The 19,680-nt window shown below is 49.4% G+C and overlaps 1 protein-coding gene across 3 annotated transcripts in view; it reads left to right on the plus strand.

The window, feature by feature from the left end:
• MDM2 (MDM2 proto-oncogene) overlaps positions 1 to 19,680 on the plus strand; it is a 108,638-nt gene that overhangs the window by 41,286 nt on the left and 47,672 nt on the right. For all 3 annotated transcript variants that reach the window (XM_085653475.1, XM_085653478.1, XM_085653476.1), the window contains exon 9: positions 793 to 933. In XM_085653475.1, coding sequence (XP_085509601.1) covers positions 793 to 933 — 141 coding nt within the window. The remainder of the gene's footprint in view (positions 1 to 792; positions 934 to 19,680) is intronic.

The raw sequence follows: 19,680 nt of genomic DNA on the forward strand, positions 1-19,680 counted from the left end.
ATTTCATTATTTGCATCATACCTACAGACTACGACCATAGGAATTAATACCCCATCTGCCTGATTTTAAGAACTTAAGAGGGTGACTTCATATACACACTATGGGGATACACCGTCATTCAGAGGTTCTGCAATGGACCTCTCAGAAATAATGTGCGCCACAATAACGTCCACACCACAGATGGCAGCATTAAATGTCCTAGATGATATGAGTGTTAGTAGATGCCACCTCTAGTTTGTGAGATTGAGCCTAGTCATTCCAAAATGTGATATTGTGCAGAAGTGGAAGGCAGAAGAGGTGCTGAGCCAGCTAAAGTAGGAGGTAGGATTGGACCATTAAAGAATTATGGAAAGAGTAAAATGAGGCTCGAGGATGCCCACTCTAACTTCTAAACATCTGGGGTGCATGGATGCACTATTAAAGAGTAACAGATGAGAATGCCCAACCCAGCGTCACAGAAGGAAAATAGAAGGTAAGCCATGCAACAGTCTGATTTAATGGGCATAGTATTATCATGGACTCAGGGTGACTGAATGCTTTTGATGTAATTGTCAGAAGTACAGTCATTGTGTTGATGCCAAGAAAATATCTTATGATGAAAAAGAAAAGTTGTGTACAGATCTGGAAGAGAGCTCTGTCTTCAGTGTAACTTTTATTCCATTTTAATTGGAGTTGTAATCCATAAAGTGTTTTGCCTAAATACAGCCAGCATTTGTTACAATTTAGAAAAAGTATTTGATATAAATATTTTGTCAGCTTACATATCAATTTCTTGTCCTTTATTTTCTTCAGAATCTTGATTCTCCATCAGTAAGTGATTCAGAATCTGACCAGTTTAGCATCGAATTTGATGTGGAGTCTCAGTACTCTGAAGAGTACAATGAAGACGATGATCAGGAAATCACGGATGATGATGATGATGATGATGAAGAGGTGCGTGTTCGAATGTTTTGTTAAGAATATGTTGTTACTTCATTTTATTTTTATTTGTAACTTAGTGTTTAATGTTGGTTTCCCAAAGCTATGACCTACTGCTTTGTTGGAATCTTTTAAAACTGAGTAACTATTTTCCTATGAGGGCATTAATTTTTTAAGCGTTGAGTGCAACTTTAACTGCTTTACAAATGTACAAGCTTTTTTTGCACTTGCATACTATGACTGTTATCACGTGGCCTCAAAACTGTTTAACTGTTGAAGCGCTTTCCCTTCCACATGCTCACAGCTACCACATTTAGTGTTGGTTTTCAGTGCCATATAGAAAATCAAGTATAATGACAGTGAGGGCATTATCTCTGGGATTACAGCCCGGAGTTCATGCCCTGACTAATACACCTCTGGCAATACTCCAATAATCTGAGAAATGCTGTAGAACTCATCGGTCTCATGTTTGCAATCTGGAGGGTGAAAAACTTGACACCTGCAATTATATGAGCTAGAATCAAAATAATTTCTCTCATTGTTGAACTCGGTTAATATTCGTTTTATTTTTCTACTTGTCACCCTTTGTTGGTAATGGCTCACAAAATATTTTGTTGAACAGGTATAACGTGGTACATTCTTCATTGAAACAAGTCATTACTTTCAGTTATGTGCAGCAGGTGTAATGAAGCTGATATCTGTTGTCGGCAAAGCTTGCATTTCCTAGGATACAGCTGGGCAGGTGTGAACTTGAAACCATGTTTCAATAGTTTGTTAGCACACTGGTGACCATCTAGCAATTTATGCTCGAACTCCTGATCAGCTTTGCAGTTCTTTAGTGCAGGGGCTACATCCTGTGAAGCTGGCAAGAGTGCCTATAACGGGTGGGTGACCTTGAGACTATTTCTATGGTACTCCTCATAACCGAGTGAAAGATTTTGCTGATTCAATGCAGGCAGAGTATAGAGAGGGATTGCCGGGGAAGGGGTACAGTTTCAGCAGTCCACGTATGAAGTTGTATGCAGGCTCCTTGAATGTGGCACAGAGAAGGTCCCATTCCCCACTTGACACAGCGGAGAGAGGAAAGGGTGGCAAACTGAACACGTGCCCCCGCCAACATTCGGCGTATTCTTCTGACTCCCGGTCAAGCACATCCTTATGAATTGCAGAGTACCTCCAATGCATTACTGAAGTCCTTTGTAGTGGACCAGACTCTAAGGCATGGAGTGGAAACTAAGGTCCTTTTGAGGTGTTCGGCAACCCTTAAAACACATCTTGCTCCATTCTTTCGTAACCATGTGTTCGAGGCATATGAGCTGCAGATCACACACTGTGCATAGATCGCCATCTGGTGATGGGCCTGGATGTTTGCAGTTGTTTTTGTCTTGGAAAATTCTTTGGAAGTCACGAGATATGTGACTCTTCCTTTGGATAATAGTGCGCATGGGCATTGGCTTCATCTTCAGATTGGTTTTTTTTCTGCCATCGGGCTCGGATGTGTTTCTCGCGCTCCAGTTCGGTACCGTTACCGATTTCACTTTCGACGCGCAATCCTTCACCCTTTTCTTCAGTATTGTTTCGATTGCGATCCCGCATCTCTCCGTCGAAGTCCTCGATTCCGATCGTCGACGAAGGCCTTCGGGCCTGCCTGGGCCTTTGCTTCTGGCTCATGGAAAGGACTCCCTTTAAGAAATTTCCTCAATGTGGGTCGAAGTTTCCCCACACCGATCTTCATGAGGTTTGTAACCTCTGCCTCTCACCGGAGCATGAGTCCAGAGACTGTCCAGCTTGTGCCTCTTTCCGCTCCAATAAAACCATTCAGGATCGTTGAGTTCGAAGAAAAATTGCTCTCTCGTCGACAGCTATTCCCGATGACATCTTCCAGGAGGGCATCGGTGTGCCAGAACAGGAGCGTATCGAAGAAGGCCCTGTCAGCGCTTCCGAAGCTGATGACTCCGACATGGAAGAGATCACTCCTGGACAGCGGGTCGTAAGTAGTGACATCGACCCCCCCCCCCCCCCCCCCCCCCCATCCCCTCTCCCTTCCTTATCAAAAAACTCTTCTGTCACACCTTCACCTTCGGGCCCAGGTGCACATCGAGAGAGTACTTTGCACGCCCCGGCAAAGAATTCTACAACTAAGCCTTCAGGCAACTCGGGCTCGAGTCAGCCTGCCGCCGGTACCGACACATCACCGAAAAAGAAACAGCCCTCCTCCTCCATGCCGACTACTGACTCCACATCAGAGCACTCGACTCCCAAAAAGCCCTCGGCACCGAAATCTACTGGCACCGCCCACTCGACTCGAACCGAGCAAAAAGCTGATCCCAAAAAGTACGGACTCTCAACCTTCGGAGCCCAAAAGACCCTCGGAACCGAAGAAACAACCGGTTCCGCAGGCTCCCAAAGAGACTATTAAACCTCATGGTTCCAAGCCCAAAGACAAGACGGCTCCAAAGTCGGTGCCGCGCAAGCCTTCAGAACCGAAAAAATCGACGCCTGCACCGGCTCCACCACCTAAAAAATGAGACCTTGCAACATCTCCTCTCAGGGTCCCTTCTCCACCTCCCCCACCACACCACTCTCCTCCACCAGTAGATGACACCTCTGACACGGGGGGGGGGGGGGAAAAGAGTGCAGACGATGAGCCACCTTCTACCCCTGACCCTGGGATGGTTACAACACACCAGATGTCCCTAATGTTCCACAGGACGACATCTACCCCTCCAGGCCTTCCCCTCCAGAAGACACCATGGGTTTTAATCAGCTCTTTCACAGAGCCGCACAATACCATGGGGTAGATTTACACACAGACCCTGTGGAAGAGGATTTTCTATTGGACGCTTTTGATACCTCACAAAAGTCTACCTCCATTATGCCTATGTTAAAAGGGGTCATCAAACATGCACCTTAGGTGTTTAAAGATCCTGTCAGAGCTAGGGTTATTAACCCCAGAATAGAGAAAGTACAAAGCTGCCCCAGTGAACATTAAATGACACATACAATTGGAATCCCTGGTAGTCTCCAACGCCAGAAAGAGGGCCAACTCTCAAACGTCAGGGGATGCTCAACCTCCTGGACGCCTCTGGTAAACGGACAGTGTCACAAGCAGCTAACATATGGCTTATCGCCAACACTCAAGCCGTGTTAGCTAGGTACGATAGGGCACACTACGATGAGCTAGAGACCCTATTGCAGCACCCTCCCGATAAATATAAAACTAAGGCCAATGACCTCGTACAGGAGGGTATGCTCATTACTAACACCACCATTCGATGCTCTCTAGGCGTGGCAGACCCTGCCTCGCGCGCCATCAACACAAGCGTTCTTCTGCATAGACATGCTTGGCTACGCATTTCAGGTTTTAAACCAGTGTTAAACCAGCCATTTGTCCAACACTTATTCGGCCCTGCTGTGGATTCATCTCTAGAGAAGATGAAAAACGACACTGACACAGCCAAATCAATGGGAGCCTTGCAATCGCAAGCTCCCAGTCGTTCGTTCGTTGTTCCTCTTACAAGGGCACCACTCCTCTGACAACCCCTCCACCTCTTACAAGGCTCCCACCCAGACCACATTCTCCAGAGGTTACCAAAGAGGAGGCTAGAGGCAAGACCAACAATACCTGCTCTGCCTTCACCCCTACCCAATGACTTCCCTCCTCCTCCCCCACCCCCCCCACCCCGGACCATTCCACTCCGGTAGAGGAAAGACTGCTACACTTCCTGCCTGTTTGGAACAACATCACCACAGATGGGTGGGTGAGACAAGTCGTTCAATCAGGTTACTGTCTAGAACTCGCTTCTACCCACTCAAACATACCACCCAAACAGCACCCAATGTCACCAGAGCATTTAGCGCTGCTAAAACAGGAGGTAATCTCCCTCCTACAAAAACATGCAATAGAACCTGTTCCCCCTGCATCAGCGAAACACAGGAGTTTACTCCCTGTACTTCCTCATCCTGAAGGATGGCTCTCTGAGACCAATCTTAGACCTCAGCCCTTAAACCTGTACATACACTCAGACCATTTTCACATGGTCACGCTTCAACAGGTCCTTCCTCTTCTCTCTCAAGGGGATTTCCTTGCCACTCTAGATCTCAAGGACACCTTTTTTCATATTCCCATTCACACCTCTCGGTCATCACTACCATTGCAAGGTCCTCCCATTCGGAGTCACCCCATCACCCGGAGTGTTCACCAAGTGTCTGGCGGTAGTTGCAGCCCACCTAAGACAACACATCCACGTCTTCCCATACCTAGACGTCTGGCTCATAAAAGCCAAGTCGTACCATCAGTGTGTACATCACACTCGCGTCACAATCCAACTACTCCACGACTTGGGGTACAATAAACCACGCAAATTCTCACCTACAACCGTCCCACATTCAACAGTACCTTGGTGCCACAATAAACACCTCCAAAGCACTTCCATATCTCAGCGCAGCCAGGATAGCAAGCATGCAAAGCCTCATATCAAAATTTCAGCCGCAACACTCTCTTCCAGCTCGAGTGTTCATGCAGTTGATGGGGATGATGGCCTCTTGCATATTCATAGTACCTCACGCAAGACTCCAGATGCGTCCCCTGCAAGAATGTCTGGCACATCAGTGGAACCAGGCTCAAGGACAGCTAACAGATCTGGTGTTGGTGGACGACCGCACGCATCGCTCTCTGCAGTGGTGGAACACCAAAAACCTTTCCAAAGGGCGCCCGTTCATCGAGCGGGTTCCACAGATTGTGTTGACAGCAGATGCTTCACTCTCCGGCCGGGGAGCTCATCTATTACATCACACAGTGCAGGGCAAATGGACGCCTCAACAAAGGTTACTCCACATCAGTCAGCTGGAGTTACTAGCCATCTTCCTAGCCCTGAAGGCATTCCAGAAACAAACATCAGGCAAAGCTGTCCTAGTCCGCACCTGCAACATGACAAGAAACAAGGCGGGGCACACTCCCTACAGCTCTTTCAACTAGCGCAAAGCATATGGAGATGGGCTATTCCTCAGAACATTTTCCTCCAAGCCCAACATGTCACGGGAGTCCAGAACAACATAGCCGATCTGTTAAGTCGTCAGACGCAACAGATTCATGAGTGGGAACTTCATCCGCAAGTTCTTCAACCATTTTTCCACATGTGGGGACAACCAGAGATGGATCTCTTCGCCACACACAAAAACGCCAAATGCCCAAGCTTCGCCGCCAGATAGCCACACCCATTGTCCAAAGGAAATGCGATATGGATGAATTGGTCGGGCAGATTTGCATACGCTTTTCCGCCTCTCCCACTCATTCCACTGGTGGTGCGCAAACTACAGCAACATTCACTAACTCTCATCCTAGTTGCTCCAACATGGGCCAGACAACTGTGGTACACCACATTACTGGAACTATCTGTTGTCCCGCACTAAAAACTATACCTCTACCCACACCTCTTAACCCAGAACCGTGGAGAGAGCAGACACCCGGACCCAGCACAGCTCAATCTAGTGATCTGGCTCCTGAGGTCTTAGAGTTCGGTTACCTTAACCTTCCCCCTGACTGTATGAACATTATCAAAGCAGCTAGACGCCCCACCACTAGACCCTGCTACGCTGCCAAATGGAAACGATTTGTAATATATTGTCACAACAACACCATCAATCCTCTAGATGGGTCTATTCAACACATCATAGGTTATCTACTGCATCTCTAAAGGTGTAACTTAGCGTATACATCTATTAGGTTACATCTTGCTGCCATAGCAGCCTACTTACAAAATAGACAATACTTGCCGCTATTCAGGGTACCTGCCATCGAAGCATTTATGGAAGGCCTTAAAAGAATTATTCCTCCCAGGGTACCACCCTCACCTGTGTGGAATTTAAACCTAGTTCTCACAAGACTAATGGGCCCTCCTTTTGAACCTCTGCACACATGCGAGCTACGATTTCTAACATGGAAAGTCGCTTTCCTAGTGGTCATTACTTCCCTTAGATGAGTCAGTGAGCTACAAGCACTCACTATTCAAGAACCTTTTTTACAACTCCATCATAACAAAATGTCTCAAAACCAATCCAAAATTCCTCCCTAACGTTATTTCTCCATTCCACCTCAACCAGTCTGTAGAGTTGCCAGTATTCTTCTCGCAACCACAAACAGTTGCAGAAAGACCTCTTCACACTCTTGATGTTAAAAGAGCACTGCTTTATTACATTGACAGAACAGAACCTTTTCGCTAGACAAAACAACTTTTCGTGTCTTTTTCACCACCACATAAAGGCAACCCCATATCAAAATCTGGTATAGCAAGATAGATTGTCAAATGCATAGATTTGCTATCACAAAGCAAAACGTACATTATCAATTCCCCCTAAATCCCACTCTACCCGAAAGATAGGGGCTTCATTGGCATTTTTAGGGAACATTCCCGTGGATTACATATGTAAATCAGCTACATGGTCTACACCGCACACATTCACAAAGCACTATTGTGTAGATGTGCAAACAAAGCAGCAAGCTAGTGTGGGCCACGCTGTACTCAAAACATTATTTCAAACTACTGCAACAGATACTGGTGGTCGCCGCTAAGGAGGGGTACTGCTATACAATCTATGCACAGTGTGTGATCTGCAGCTCATATTCCTCGAACGGAAGATGCTACTTACCAGTATGCATCTGTTCTTGGCATGTAGAGCTGCAGATCCACACACGCCCACCCACCTCCCCGGCTACCTTTTATCTGTTCCAGTATTATCTTATTTAGATACAGCATACATGGGCATCTTTCCTGTTTCTCACAAAACTCCATTTCCCTGCTCGCGAAAAACAATCTGAAGATGGAGCCGATGCCCATGCGCACTATCATCCAAAGGAGGAGTCACCTATCTCGTGACTTCCAAAGACTTTAACAAGACAAAAACAACTGCAAACATTCGGGCCCAAAACCAGATGGCGATCTATGCACAGTGTGTGGATCTGCAGCTCTACATGCCAAGAACAGATGCATACTGGTAATTAGCATTTTCCTACCCACAGCAAGTTGAGGGAAATTGACTGGAGAAGCCTTTCCATCTTCCTTTTTTTTATTTAATTTTTAATCTTTTTTTATTGGGGGGGGGGGGAGAAACCAACATAAGAATACAAACCAAAACAATTGCAGTGTAGTGCAGTCATCAACACTTTTCAGTAATCGCAATATATTAGTACAGTAAAAGACAAATCGTATTACAGGGTCTACAATGGGATCACATATTTCATAGTTCCCATTGTCTTCAAAACATTACAGAGCCTCATTATCAGTTGCCAATGGGGAGTATTGCTGAAAGGGGTACATAGCAAACCTCTACTCATTGCAAGGGCCCCAGATTCTTGTCCATTTACGCCGGCATCCCCTGCTCTCATAGATAACCCTTTCCGCTTGCATACACCAGTCCATGTCGGACTCCCAGTCAGTGTACCTTGCCTTGACCACTCCTTTCCATGTTCTGGCAATATTGCGCGTCGCCACCATGCAGCCCAAAGAGATCCACATCTTCTCAGTTCTTGACAAATCGTAGCTTCACAGATATTTAAAAGACAAAGCTGGGGGGAGACGTCAATGGGTGCATGACATATTCGGGACAAAGCAGATATAACCTTTCCCCAGTACTTCTGGAGGATCGGGCATTCCCACCATTGGTGTAGGTAGGTACCGGTGTGGCCGCATCCTCGGGGACAGGCCGGAGAGTCTAGAACACCCATCTTAATAAGTACTGAGCTGGTATAGTAGGCTCTGTGGAGTAGTTTAAGTTGGATGAGTTTGAAACGAGAACGGTTCGCCACCTCACGGGGAGAGGCCAGGGCCTCCCACCAGTCCTCCTCTCTTATGTCCCCTACATCGTCCACCCATTTTGCACGATTTCTGTCCTGGGTATCAGGTGTGTTATTGGGGATTTTGCGGTAAGTCAATGAAATGGCTTTTTCTTGGTGGTAGTCGTTCAATAGCCTGTCTTCTAAGGGCGAGGAGACCAGCAGGTCTGTTCCTTTAGGTATTGCTTTATGTAAAGTGCTACGGGCCTGGAGGTAGCGAAAGGTTTCTCCCCTCCTTGCAATTGGTAGTCTGTCTGCAGGTCGCTTAACGGGATCACCCCACCCTTCACCCATAAGTCCCCATCCCTCGAGAGGCCAATCGGGTCCCATTTATTGAACCCTGGCTGCTTTGGCAACATGCCCAGATAATAAGCTTCAAGCAGTGGAGTGACTTGCGCAATTCTTTCTTTCCACCCAAGAGCAGCTGTTGCCTTATGCCATAGGGGAACTGTGGTGGAAGTTGGGACGTGTCTGGGCGCGTGCCTCGCCCCACCATAGAGTGCCCTTAAGTAATTACCAAGAAGCATATTGTTCGAGGCATGTGGGCTGCTGAATTCATATCTGTGCATAGATCGCCGCCTAGTGTTGGGTCCGGATGTTTGCACGTTGTTGTCCTGGAAGAGTCTTCGAAGTATCCTTGGATAGGTGACTCCTCCCATGGACTACAGTGCGCATGGGCATCCTCTCCATCCTCAGATTGTTTTTTTCCGCCATTGGGTTCGGATGTGCTATCTTAGCTCAAGTTAGGAAAAACTTTTGTCGAGGCCACAAGGCCTTTAGTTCGCGTCGGTACTGTTTATCGATCGGGTTTCGATACTTTTTGTTAGTTTACTAACTTTCAGCACCGACTTTGTTCGCATTTGCCTGTCCATCGACTCTACTTCGACGATGGAATCCAGGACGCCATTCAAAAGGTGTCCGGTATGCAATGCGAAGTACCCACACATCGACGTCCATCCGGTGTGCAACAAATGCCTTTCGCCGGACCACGACGAATCGACATGTATGGCCTGTGCCCGGTTCCGTTCAAAGAAGACTCTGCGGAATCGTCGAGCGGCGAGGCTCGAAGCGCAGCACGCGGCACCGGCCCCAGCTGACATCTTCGACGAGGCTGACGACGTCGAAGAAGTAGAAGTCTTACCCTCCAGTCCCGTTTCCGAACACGAACACGAACCCGGATCGGACGAGGCCGACGAGTCACTCTTCCACAGAGGTGAAGACGACACCGAGGTAGGAGACGACGAGGAGGCCTTAGGAGCCGAAGAGAGTAGCTCCGATGATGAACAAGGCCTACCTGTTCAGACCGAAATTTCACCAGCGCCACAGACTATGGCTCCGGTCGAGGGATCGCCTTCGGGCCTTACCCGAGACCTATCACGCAGTCCTTCGGCCCCGCCCTCGGGCCCGGCCTCGGACGTTCAGCGGCAGCCATTACCGCTTAAGCCAGCTGGTTTCCCTTCCACGAAACCGAAACCGAAAGCTGCTCAGGTTCCTACGAAACCGAAACTGAAAGTGGCGCTAGTCGGATCGAGGCCTTCAACACCTTCGACGCCAGCGCACCGGGTCGGCACCGACCGCACCAAGAGAGACTTCGGTGCCGAACTCGAGACGGGCGACATGGGAGTCGACAAACGGAAGAAGGTCATCGGCGCCGACAAACCTGCCCGGTTACCGGCGTCGACGCCACCGACACCGAGGGCCGTCCCGCCTGCTACGCCTCGCAGCACTCCCTCGACGACACCAAAACCTCACGTGTCGAAGACGTCGACGGTGATCTCCGCACCTCGACTCGATGCGCCACGGGCGCAGAAGATATCTGCAGCCGCCTCGACGACCCTGGCGGGGGCCACGACCTCTAAGGCGCCCCGAGTACGGCCTGGCGCGATGCCAGGCTGCAGATCCAAGGACGCCCTCCAGGACCCGTCGGGTTCCGGTTCGGCTCCGGCGGTTTCGTCGGTGCCGACCAGCATTACCTTCGGCTTGCCTCCACCCACAATCCCGAAGGCGTTTCAACTCAGGACACAGGTCACCAAAACTGCGGTTACACCTGTCGAGCCGTCTCCGTCACACGTCATCGACGCCGACACTGGCAGGATGATTCTCCACGGCCGAAGGATAACTTCGGAACCGCCATTGGAGCCTTTCAGGATCCCGCTAAAGAGGAAGCTGCCTGTGGACTCAGAACCTCTCCTGTATGAACCCTTCTATTCACCCTACCAGGATCCACACCGGGCCTCCCCCACACGCTCCGACACGGATGCATTGGGGGACTACTTGGATGAACAAGTCCCCTACCATGTGGACACGGACCCTGATGACCAGCAGGACCCTGACCAAACTTGGGGCGACCCTGCAGACCCCAGTGCACCTCTTGATGCACAGGACACACAACTATATGGGCCAAAAACATCACCCACAGAGGATACTGCGGCGTTCAACGCTCTGATTGAACGTGCGGCAAACAACCATGATGTACAGCTTCACTCTGATATCATCGAAGATGACTTTCTAATGGACACCTTTGCATCCTCAGAAAGACATGTAAAGACTCTGCCAATGTTGAAGGGGGTCCTCAAGCCAGCCACTGACATTTTCAAGGAACCCACCAGGGCACGGGTGATAAACCCCAGGATCGATAAAAAATACAGATCAGCACCTGGGGATCCTACTTACATCAGAGGCCAATTACCACTCGACTCCATCGTTGTGGCGAATGCCCGCAAGAGGGCACACTCGCAGACAACGGGTGACGCTCCTCCCCCGGACAAAGAGTCCAAGGTGCTAGAGACCTCCGGCAAGCGAGTTGCCGCACAAGCTGCAAACATATGGCGCATAGCTAACACTCAAGCGCTCCTCGCTCGCTACGATAGAGCGCACTATGACACACTGGAGCAACTTCTTCAGCACCTCCCTGACCCCTACAAAGAAGGTGCAGAAATCCTTATCAGAGAGGGACAGCTACTCACAAATGCTGCCATTAAATGTGCACTAGACGCTGCAGACACGGCTGCCAGGGCCATCAACACTAGCGTCATCCTACGACGTCACGCCTGGCTACGTATCTCAGGATTCAAGCCTGAGGTACAAAACAATATACTTAATCAGCCCGTCAACCCCGACTTTTTGTTCGGACCTGAGGTTGACACCACCCTCGAGAAGATAAAAAAGGACACGGACACTGCAAAGTCCATGGGCGCCCTACAAACTCAGTCCTTTCGGAGCGGCTCCTTTCGTCGCCCCGGAAACAAGGGGGCAGGTAGAGGACAGGGGTCACAACAAACATATAACAAGGGTAATACGCAGACCACCTACGATAAGAACACCCGAGGTGGCTATCGTGGCTCCAGTACCAAGGGCAGAGGACGTGGCTACGGCAACACCAGGTCCTCCCCCAAGAACAAGCAGTGACGCCCTCTCCCTTCCTCCCGACCACATAACACCTGTCGGGGGAAGGCTACAACGGTTCCTGTCCACGTGGATCTCCATCACCACGGACAGGTGGGTCAAAGATATTATAAAACACGGTTACTGTCTGGAGTTAACTTCCACTCCACCCACAATACCACCAAGAAACCGTCCTATGTCCTCAGAGCACTTAACGCTCTTACAGCAAGAGGTAGAAAGTATGCTTCTAAAAGGCGCTATCGAGCTCGTACCCATCCACGAGCAGGGCACGGGGGTTTACTCCCTCTACTTCTTAATTCCAAAAAAGGACGGGTCGCTCAGGCCTATATTAGACCTGAGACCCCTGAACCAGTACATTCTTTCAGAGCACTTTCACATGCTCACTCTACAGCAAGTCCTTCCGCTTCTCAAGCAGGGAGACTTCCTAGCATCACTGGACCTCAAGGATGCGTACTTCCACATACCCATCCACCCCTCACACAAAAAATACCTCAGGTTTACTGTTCAGGGGCAGCACTATCAGTTCAAAGTCCTTCCCTTCGGCGTGACAACAGCGCCCAGGGTTTTCACGAAGTGCCTAGCTACGGTGGCAGCACACTTACGGAGGCAGCATATACACGTCTACCCCTACCTAGACGACTGGCTCGTTCAAGCGAAGTCGGCCCAGCAATGTGCAAGCCATATGTCCCGCACCATTCACCTTCTTCACAGTCTGGGATTCTCACTAAATTACCCAAAGTCCCATCTCCAGCCCGCACACGTACAACAGTACCTGGGCGCGACTATAGACACTCTGGCGGCCTCAGCTCAGCCAAGTTTAGTGAGGATCAACAGCATACAACTGCTGATCTCCAAGTTCAAACACAATCACTCGCTTCCAGCGCGAGTGTTTATGCAGTTGATAGGCATGATGGCCTCCTGCATCTTCATAGTCCCGCACGCGAGATTACATATGCGCCCACTTCAGGAGTGCCTAGCACGTCAGTGGAATCAGGCTCAAGGACAGTTGAAAGACCTAGTGTTGGTGAGCGGTCGGGCATACAACTCTCTGCATTGGTGGAATCCACAAAACCTTTGCAAGGGGCGACCGTTCCAAGAGCCTGTTCCACAAATAGTACTGACAGCGGACGCGTCTCTCCAGGGATGGGGAGCTCATGTACTACACTACACAGTGCAGGGACTATGGACGACACAACAGAAGAAGATGCACATCAACCTTCTGGAACTGATGGCAATCTTCCTGGCCATGAAGGCTTTCAAAGTACATCTGTGCAACAAGGTCGTGTTGATCCGGACGGACAACATGACCGCAATGTACTACATACAGAAACAGGGAGGGACACACTCTCCACAGTTGTCTCATCTGGCTCAGAGCATGTGGAAGTGGGCCATTCAGAGGAACATGTTCCTCATGGCAGAACACCTCCCCGGCAAGGACAACCAGATGGCGGATCTGCTCAGCAGACACAGCCACCAGATGCACGAGTGGGAGTTACACCCATCAGTACTCCAACCGTACTTCCAGCAGTGGGGTCACCCAGAGATAGACCTATTCGCGACAAGCGAAAACGCAAAATGCCAAAGCTTCGCCGCCAGATTCCCACATCCGCAGTCGCAGGGCAATGCGATATGGATGAACTGGTCCGGCAGATTTGCGTACGCTTTTCCCCCAGCACCGTTGATACCGCTGGTGGCTCGCAAACTCCGACAACACTCCCTGACACTCGTCCTAGTTGCTCCCACGTGGGCACGCCAGCCGTGGTACACCACCTTCCTCGAACTTTCCGTGGTACCGCATCAAAGGCTGCGGATCAAACCCGCGCATTTGACGCAGAACCATGGAGAGGTTCAGCACCCAGATCCGCAACAGCTGAACCTGGCGATCTGGCTCCTGAAGTCCTAGAGTTTGGCTATCTCAATCTGCCACCTGACTGCATGGACATCATCAAGGAGGCCAGGAGACCCACTACAAGAGCTTGCTATGCAGCCAAATGGAAAAGGTTCGTCATTTATTGCGGTAATAATGACATTAACCCGCTGGACGCATCCATCCACGACATCATATGTTACCTCTTACACCTATACCGATGCAATCTGGCGTACACCTCTATACGTGTCCATTTGACCGCAATATCAGCCTATCTGCAAACCAGGCAGCACCTCTCTCTATTCAGAGTGCCTGCCATCAAAGCATTCTTGGAAGGACTCAAACGAGTCATTCCACCTAGTCACCCACCGGCTCCAATGTGGAACCTCAACTTGGTCCTCACACGCCTGATGGGTCCACCCTTTGAACCTCTACACTCATGCGAGATTCAATTCCTTACCTGGAAAGTAGCCTTCCTGGTAGCGATCACTTCCCTAAGAAGAGTTAGTGAACTCCAGGCACTAACCGTTCAAGAGCCATTTATTCAGGTTCACGCCAACAGGGTCGTACTACGTACCAACCCCAAATTCATGCCCAAAGTAATATCGCAGTTCCACATGAACCAGACTATTGAACTGCCCGTTTTCTTCCAAAACCCACAAACTGTTGCAGAGCGGGCATTACATACACTAGATGTACGGAGGGCCCTCATGTACTACATCGACAGGACTAAACCCTTCAGGAAGACAAAACAACTATTCGTTGCCTTTGCCCCACACCACAAAGGTAACGCCATCTCCAAAGCAGGGATAGCCAGATGGATAGTTAAGTGTATTCAAATCTGTTATCAAAAGGCAAAACGCACATTAACTATTCCACCACGAGCCCACTCAACACGCAAGTTGGGGGCTTCCATGGCCTTCCTAGGAAATATTCCCCTGCATGATATATGCAGAGCAGCCACATGGTCCACTACACACACATTTACAAAACACTATTGCGTAGATGTGCAGTCAAAACAGCAGGCAGCTGTAGGACAGGCTGTTCTCAAAACACTTTTTCAGACCGCTGCAGCTGGCACGGGTAGCCGCCGCCAATAGAGGGCACTGCTATGTATTCTATGCACAGATATGAATTCAGCAGCCCACATGCCTCGAACTGAATATGCTACTTACCAGTATGCATCTGTTCTTGGCATGTAGGGCTGCTGACATTCATATCGCCCTCCCTCCTCCCCGGCGCCTGTCGCAGCTGCAGCTCTCAGAATTATTGCAAGCATGGTCATCACTTTCTGTATCTACTCCATCACTGCCACAATGGCGAAAAACAATCTGAGGATGGAGAGGATGCCCATGCGCACTGTAGTCCATGGGAGGAGTCACCTATCCAAGGATACTTCGAAGACTCTTCCAGGACAACAACGTGCAAACATCCGGACCCAACACTAGGCGGCGATCTATGCACAGATATGAATGTCAGCAGCCCTACATGCCAAGAACAGATGCATACTGGTAAGTAGCATATTCAATGCCTATCCATCCTATAGGCAGGATCTGCAAAGGGTGGATGCACCTACTGATTAAGGACCACGAACTGCAAGGCCCAATAGTAGGATCTAATGGCGGGCAGGGTGATGCCACTGTCGTGCCAGCTTTTTGTGAGCTTGGCGAGGGCAATTTGGGGGTGCCGTTATTCCAAAGCAAGGCGCGTACCTCCGAGTCAATTGATTGAAAGTAATGAGGCGGAACTAAATGGGGCGTGTTTTGTAGGGCATGGAGGAAAAGTGGAAGTGCCATCATCTTATTGAGGGTAGCTCTGCCCAATAGTGTAAAAGGTAGTGTTTTCCAGTGTTGCACGTCAGCTCAAAGGCGACGTAGGGGAGGTATGAGATTCCGATCATGGAAAACTGTAGGATTGGGCGTGGTATGTATTCCTAGATCTTGAAAACCGTCTAACTATTTTGGCGTCACAGCCTGCGGGTAGAGTCGGGTGGTCTCTGCTCAAAACATAGATAATTTATCCCAATTAATAGTGTACCAGGAGTATTTTTGAAAGTGGGCAAAAATATGCAATACCCCGTGAATAGAAAACCAGGGTCTGGCCAAGTAGAGTAAGTTGTCGTCGGTGTAGAGGGAAATTTTATCCATCCAATCCACTGACCAATTAAGACCCCTTATACGGGGGTCCCCCCTAATCCAGAGAGCCAGAGGCTCAAGAGCCAAAGCAAAGAGCAGAGGTGAAAGGGGGCAGCCCTATCTCGTACCCTTCCCCAATTCAAAGCATTTCCATCTTTTGTGCCTTAGTTTTGTGTCTCCTGACAAGAAACCTCCCTGATAGGAAACTCCCAACATAACCCTGCTTTCCTGCTGGCACTGAAACAAAGGCTATGGCTGTAAGGAATATACCAAAGACGGGGAATGTCTGAAACAGGTCAGAGAGCAGAGTTTGTCTGCTCACTTGCTATAACTACGGTACAGAAACCACTAGCCAATATGTCAAGCTTTCTCTCGAACCAGAATCTAAGGTCACTTACAAGTGGAGAAGAAGAAACTCTTCATGGAGTTCCTGACTGACAACTCCACTTTGCCTGGGACAGGGAACAGAGACGTGACAGTTCTGCAACCTGCTACGAGAACAACTGCATTGAGCCTACCAAGAAGAAAGGGTTGAATGACTTAAGGAGGGATGCAGTAAGCTACCCAGACAGGGAAGACTGCAAGGGCCCTAGGTAGGAAGAACTGTCAGCGGCATGCTGCAGTCCAGGGAAATATTATCACCGCCAGGCTGTATGGTGAGGTCTTGAGACACTGGTGCCCCTGCAACGTGCCCAGAAGCAGGAGTGTTTGTGACGGCTAAGCACATTTCATTCAGTGTCCCCCCCCCCCCCCCCCCCCCCGCCTCCCAAAAAAGGCAACGTAATTGGATTTATATAGCACGTACTACCCTTGATGACGTTTTGAGGTGCTTATACGGAGAGTAGACTGCTACTCCGGAACCCAGCGTTAGTGATTAGTCTAGTGGTTATTAGTTATTGTAATTAGTAATGTGCTCTCAAAGTGCATGCATTTGCTCCATTTACATTGTGATGTATTGATACCTTGGCGGTGTGGTCATAAGAGAGTTCTATATGGTTTCAGGTGAATGGTTGGTGAAATAGGCTAGAGATTAGTTAATGTTAGATTACAGGTATAGGGTTTTAAAGAAGAGAGGTTGTGATTGATGAAATTGGGTATTAAAAGACACCCAATTGATGGACGGAATGCAGAACAAATCAAAACATTAACCCCCAGTCAAGAGATCTGGGTTAAATCCATCATTCTTTTGCTCACAATGCCACCCCATTTTAGACCTGGCCATATGCAAAACAGTCTTGACCCTGTGCCTCAAAGGAACAGTCCAGCCAGAACTGCCAAGCCAGGTCCTCCCTTGACAGAAAACAAGCATCCTAGGACATGTTTCGCGTGTCCACCCCTCTTCAGCCAGGATAGCTTGATTCCAGTGCTGAATGTATGACATTGTTTTGCATTCTGTCCATCAACTATTGTTTTTGCATGTGTCACCCAGAGTGGGCCGGGTATGCCCAGACATGGGTCCCGTGCTCTCCATGCCACTGGAATCAAGCTATCCTAGCCTGTCCATCTGTCCATCTATCCATCATAGCTTGCTGTTTGTTAGGACAGCTCTTTTAAGCATAGTATGAAGTATCCTGCACAGGGTGAGTTGGTGCAGACAAAAGTTCTCATTTAAAGGTCCTCATTCACTATCCTTAAATAGTTTTTTTTTCTCTGACTAACAATTTGTTTTCTGTCACTGGTTGAGATTGTCTCAAACAGTGTGTGTGAGTGAGACTTGCAGTATATCTAGTATACATGTTAGCGAAGCAGAGTGATGAAGGCCTATTGGTTCAGTTTGGACATCCCAAACCTGTTTCTGTGCACAAGTAGGGGGTGAAGTTGATTTCCCAGACAGTAGAAGTGTTATCAGGATGCAAAAGGGAGGCTTGTTGTTTAGAAAGTGTAGGAAAGTGCCCTTTTTGAATGGTTTCCCCCTAACCTTTTGCCAGATACCTGATGCCAACTTGAATGAGTGTGTGCTGGGATCCTGCTAACCAGGCCCCAGCACCTGTGTTCTTTCCTAAAACTGTACCTTTGTACCCCCATTTGGCACACCTCTGGGCCATCTGTTAATCCCTTGTAAAAGGTACCTTGGAGCATTGTGACCAGAGAGTGTGTAAGAAGGCGGCAGCATGTATTATGCCACCCTCAGAAACCCCTCACCTTAATACATCCACCCTGCCATTGCAGACTGGGTGTTTTGGTGCAGACCAAACTAGATTTGAGTACCAAGGTGAGGGCATAGTTGCAAGAGCAATATGCCTCTACAGCGTGTGTGCCATTCACAGACATTGTAAGTGCAGTGAAGCCATTTTGAATAAATGGGCTGGAGGTTTGTCAACACAAACTCCATAGCTCCATGATAGCTTTACTGAAGCCTGGGAAGTTTGGTATACTACTTCTCAGCACATTAAGGTGCCAGTGTGGGATTTAATAAAAAATGCACTCAGAGCATCTTAGAGATGCCCCCTGAAAAACGACCAGCCCTGATGTGGTTCCTGACTGCTTCCCAGCCATCTGCCACCACCAGACGGGTTTCTGGCCCCCTGGTCTCTGGGTCCAGAAACAAAGCACATCCTGGGCAGAGGTGTCATGCCTCCTCCCACCGAATGGGCAGAGTCCTCGAAGAGGGAGCTTCATATGCCTGCTGCCTTAGTTAGCTGCCCAAGCCTTTTGCTGCTGCCAGCAACTGGCTCCCACCGGTTCTAAGCCCCAGTTTGGGGGTGAGAACCGTCAGGAAAACCTAGCCAGCCAGGAAGGGGTGTGTGCCCACCTTTACCAACCCCACCCCTCAGGTGGGGAAGGCGAAGTGAAGGCCACCTCTCAGTCCCTGCCGTCTTGGAGATGGGGGGGGGGGCTCCTCCAATCAGGAAGAGGCCCTTAGCCCCTCCCCCCGACACTGGAGGGTGGGACCCATTGGTCTCAACCTGCACACGCCCCTGAATCTAATATTTAAGGACACCCCTCAAACTTGTCTTCAGAATCGATGTGACCAGAAGAAGGAGCTGTGCTGCAGAAGAGTAGGATGACAACTGCTTTGGCCCCAGCCCTACCGCCTGCTCTGAACTTCTGTCAGCTGAACCCAGTGTTTCCTGCAGCCAGCAGCCTCCAAGTACCAGGGGGACCTGCCCTGTCTTCCTAAAAAACTTTGATCCCCCGGGGACTCTGGATTTGTCCAACACCAACCCAAGCCAGGACTCCGGATCCACGAGCCCTCAACACTCTGCATCTGACGCCCACAGCCCGAGTTTGAGTGGCCTAACACACTAGCGAGGTACCCCCGGCGACCCTGACCTGTGATCCAGCATTGGACGACCTCCACCGACCTTTTCTTCGACACCTGCAGCCTCATCCTGAAGGCCCACCCCACCACGACTGGAACCGATGAGAAGATCCTGACACAAAAGGACACTCTTGCAGCTGCTGCTCCTGAGTCCTGAGGTGCCCGACTGATGGTGCCCTGGTGTCCAGCAACTCTTCTACTTCATCCTCCAGTGGTTGGCTCCCCTAGTCCAGTCTTCTGGGTCCAGCCTGCAGTCCCTTTC

Source organism: Triturus cristatus, chromosome 4_1, assembly GCF_964204655.1.
Source record: "Triturus cristatus chromosome 4_1, aTriCri1.1, whole genome shotgun sequence".
NCBI lineage: Eukaryota > Metazoa > Chordata > Amphibia > Caudata > Salamandridae > Triturus > Triturus cristatus.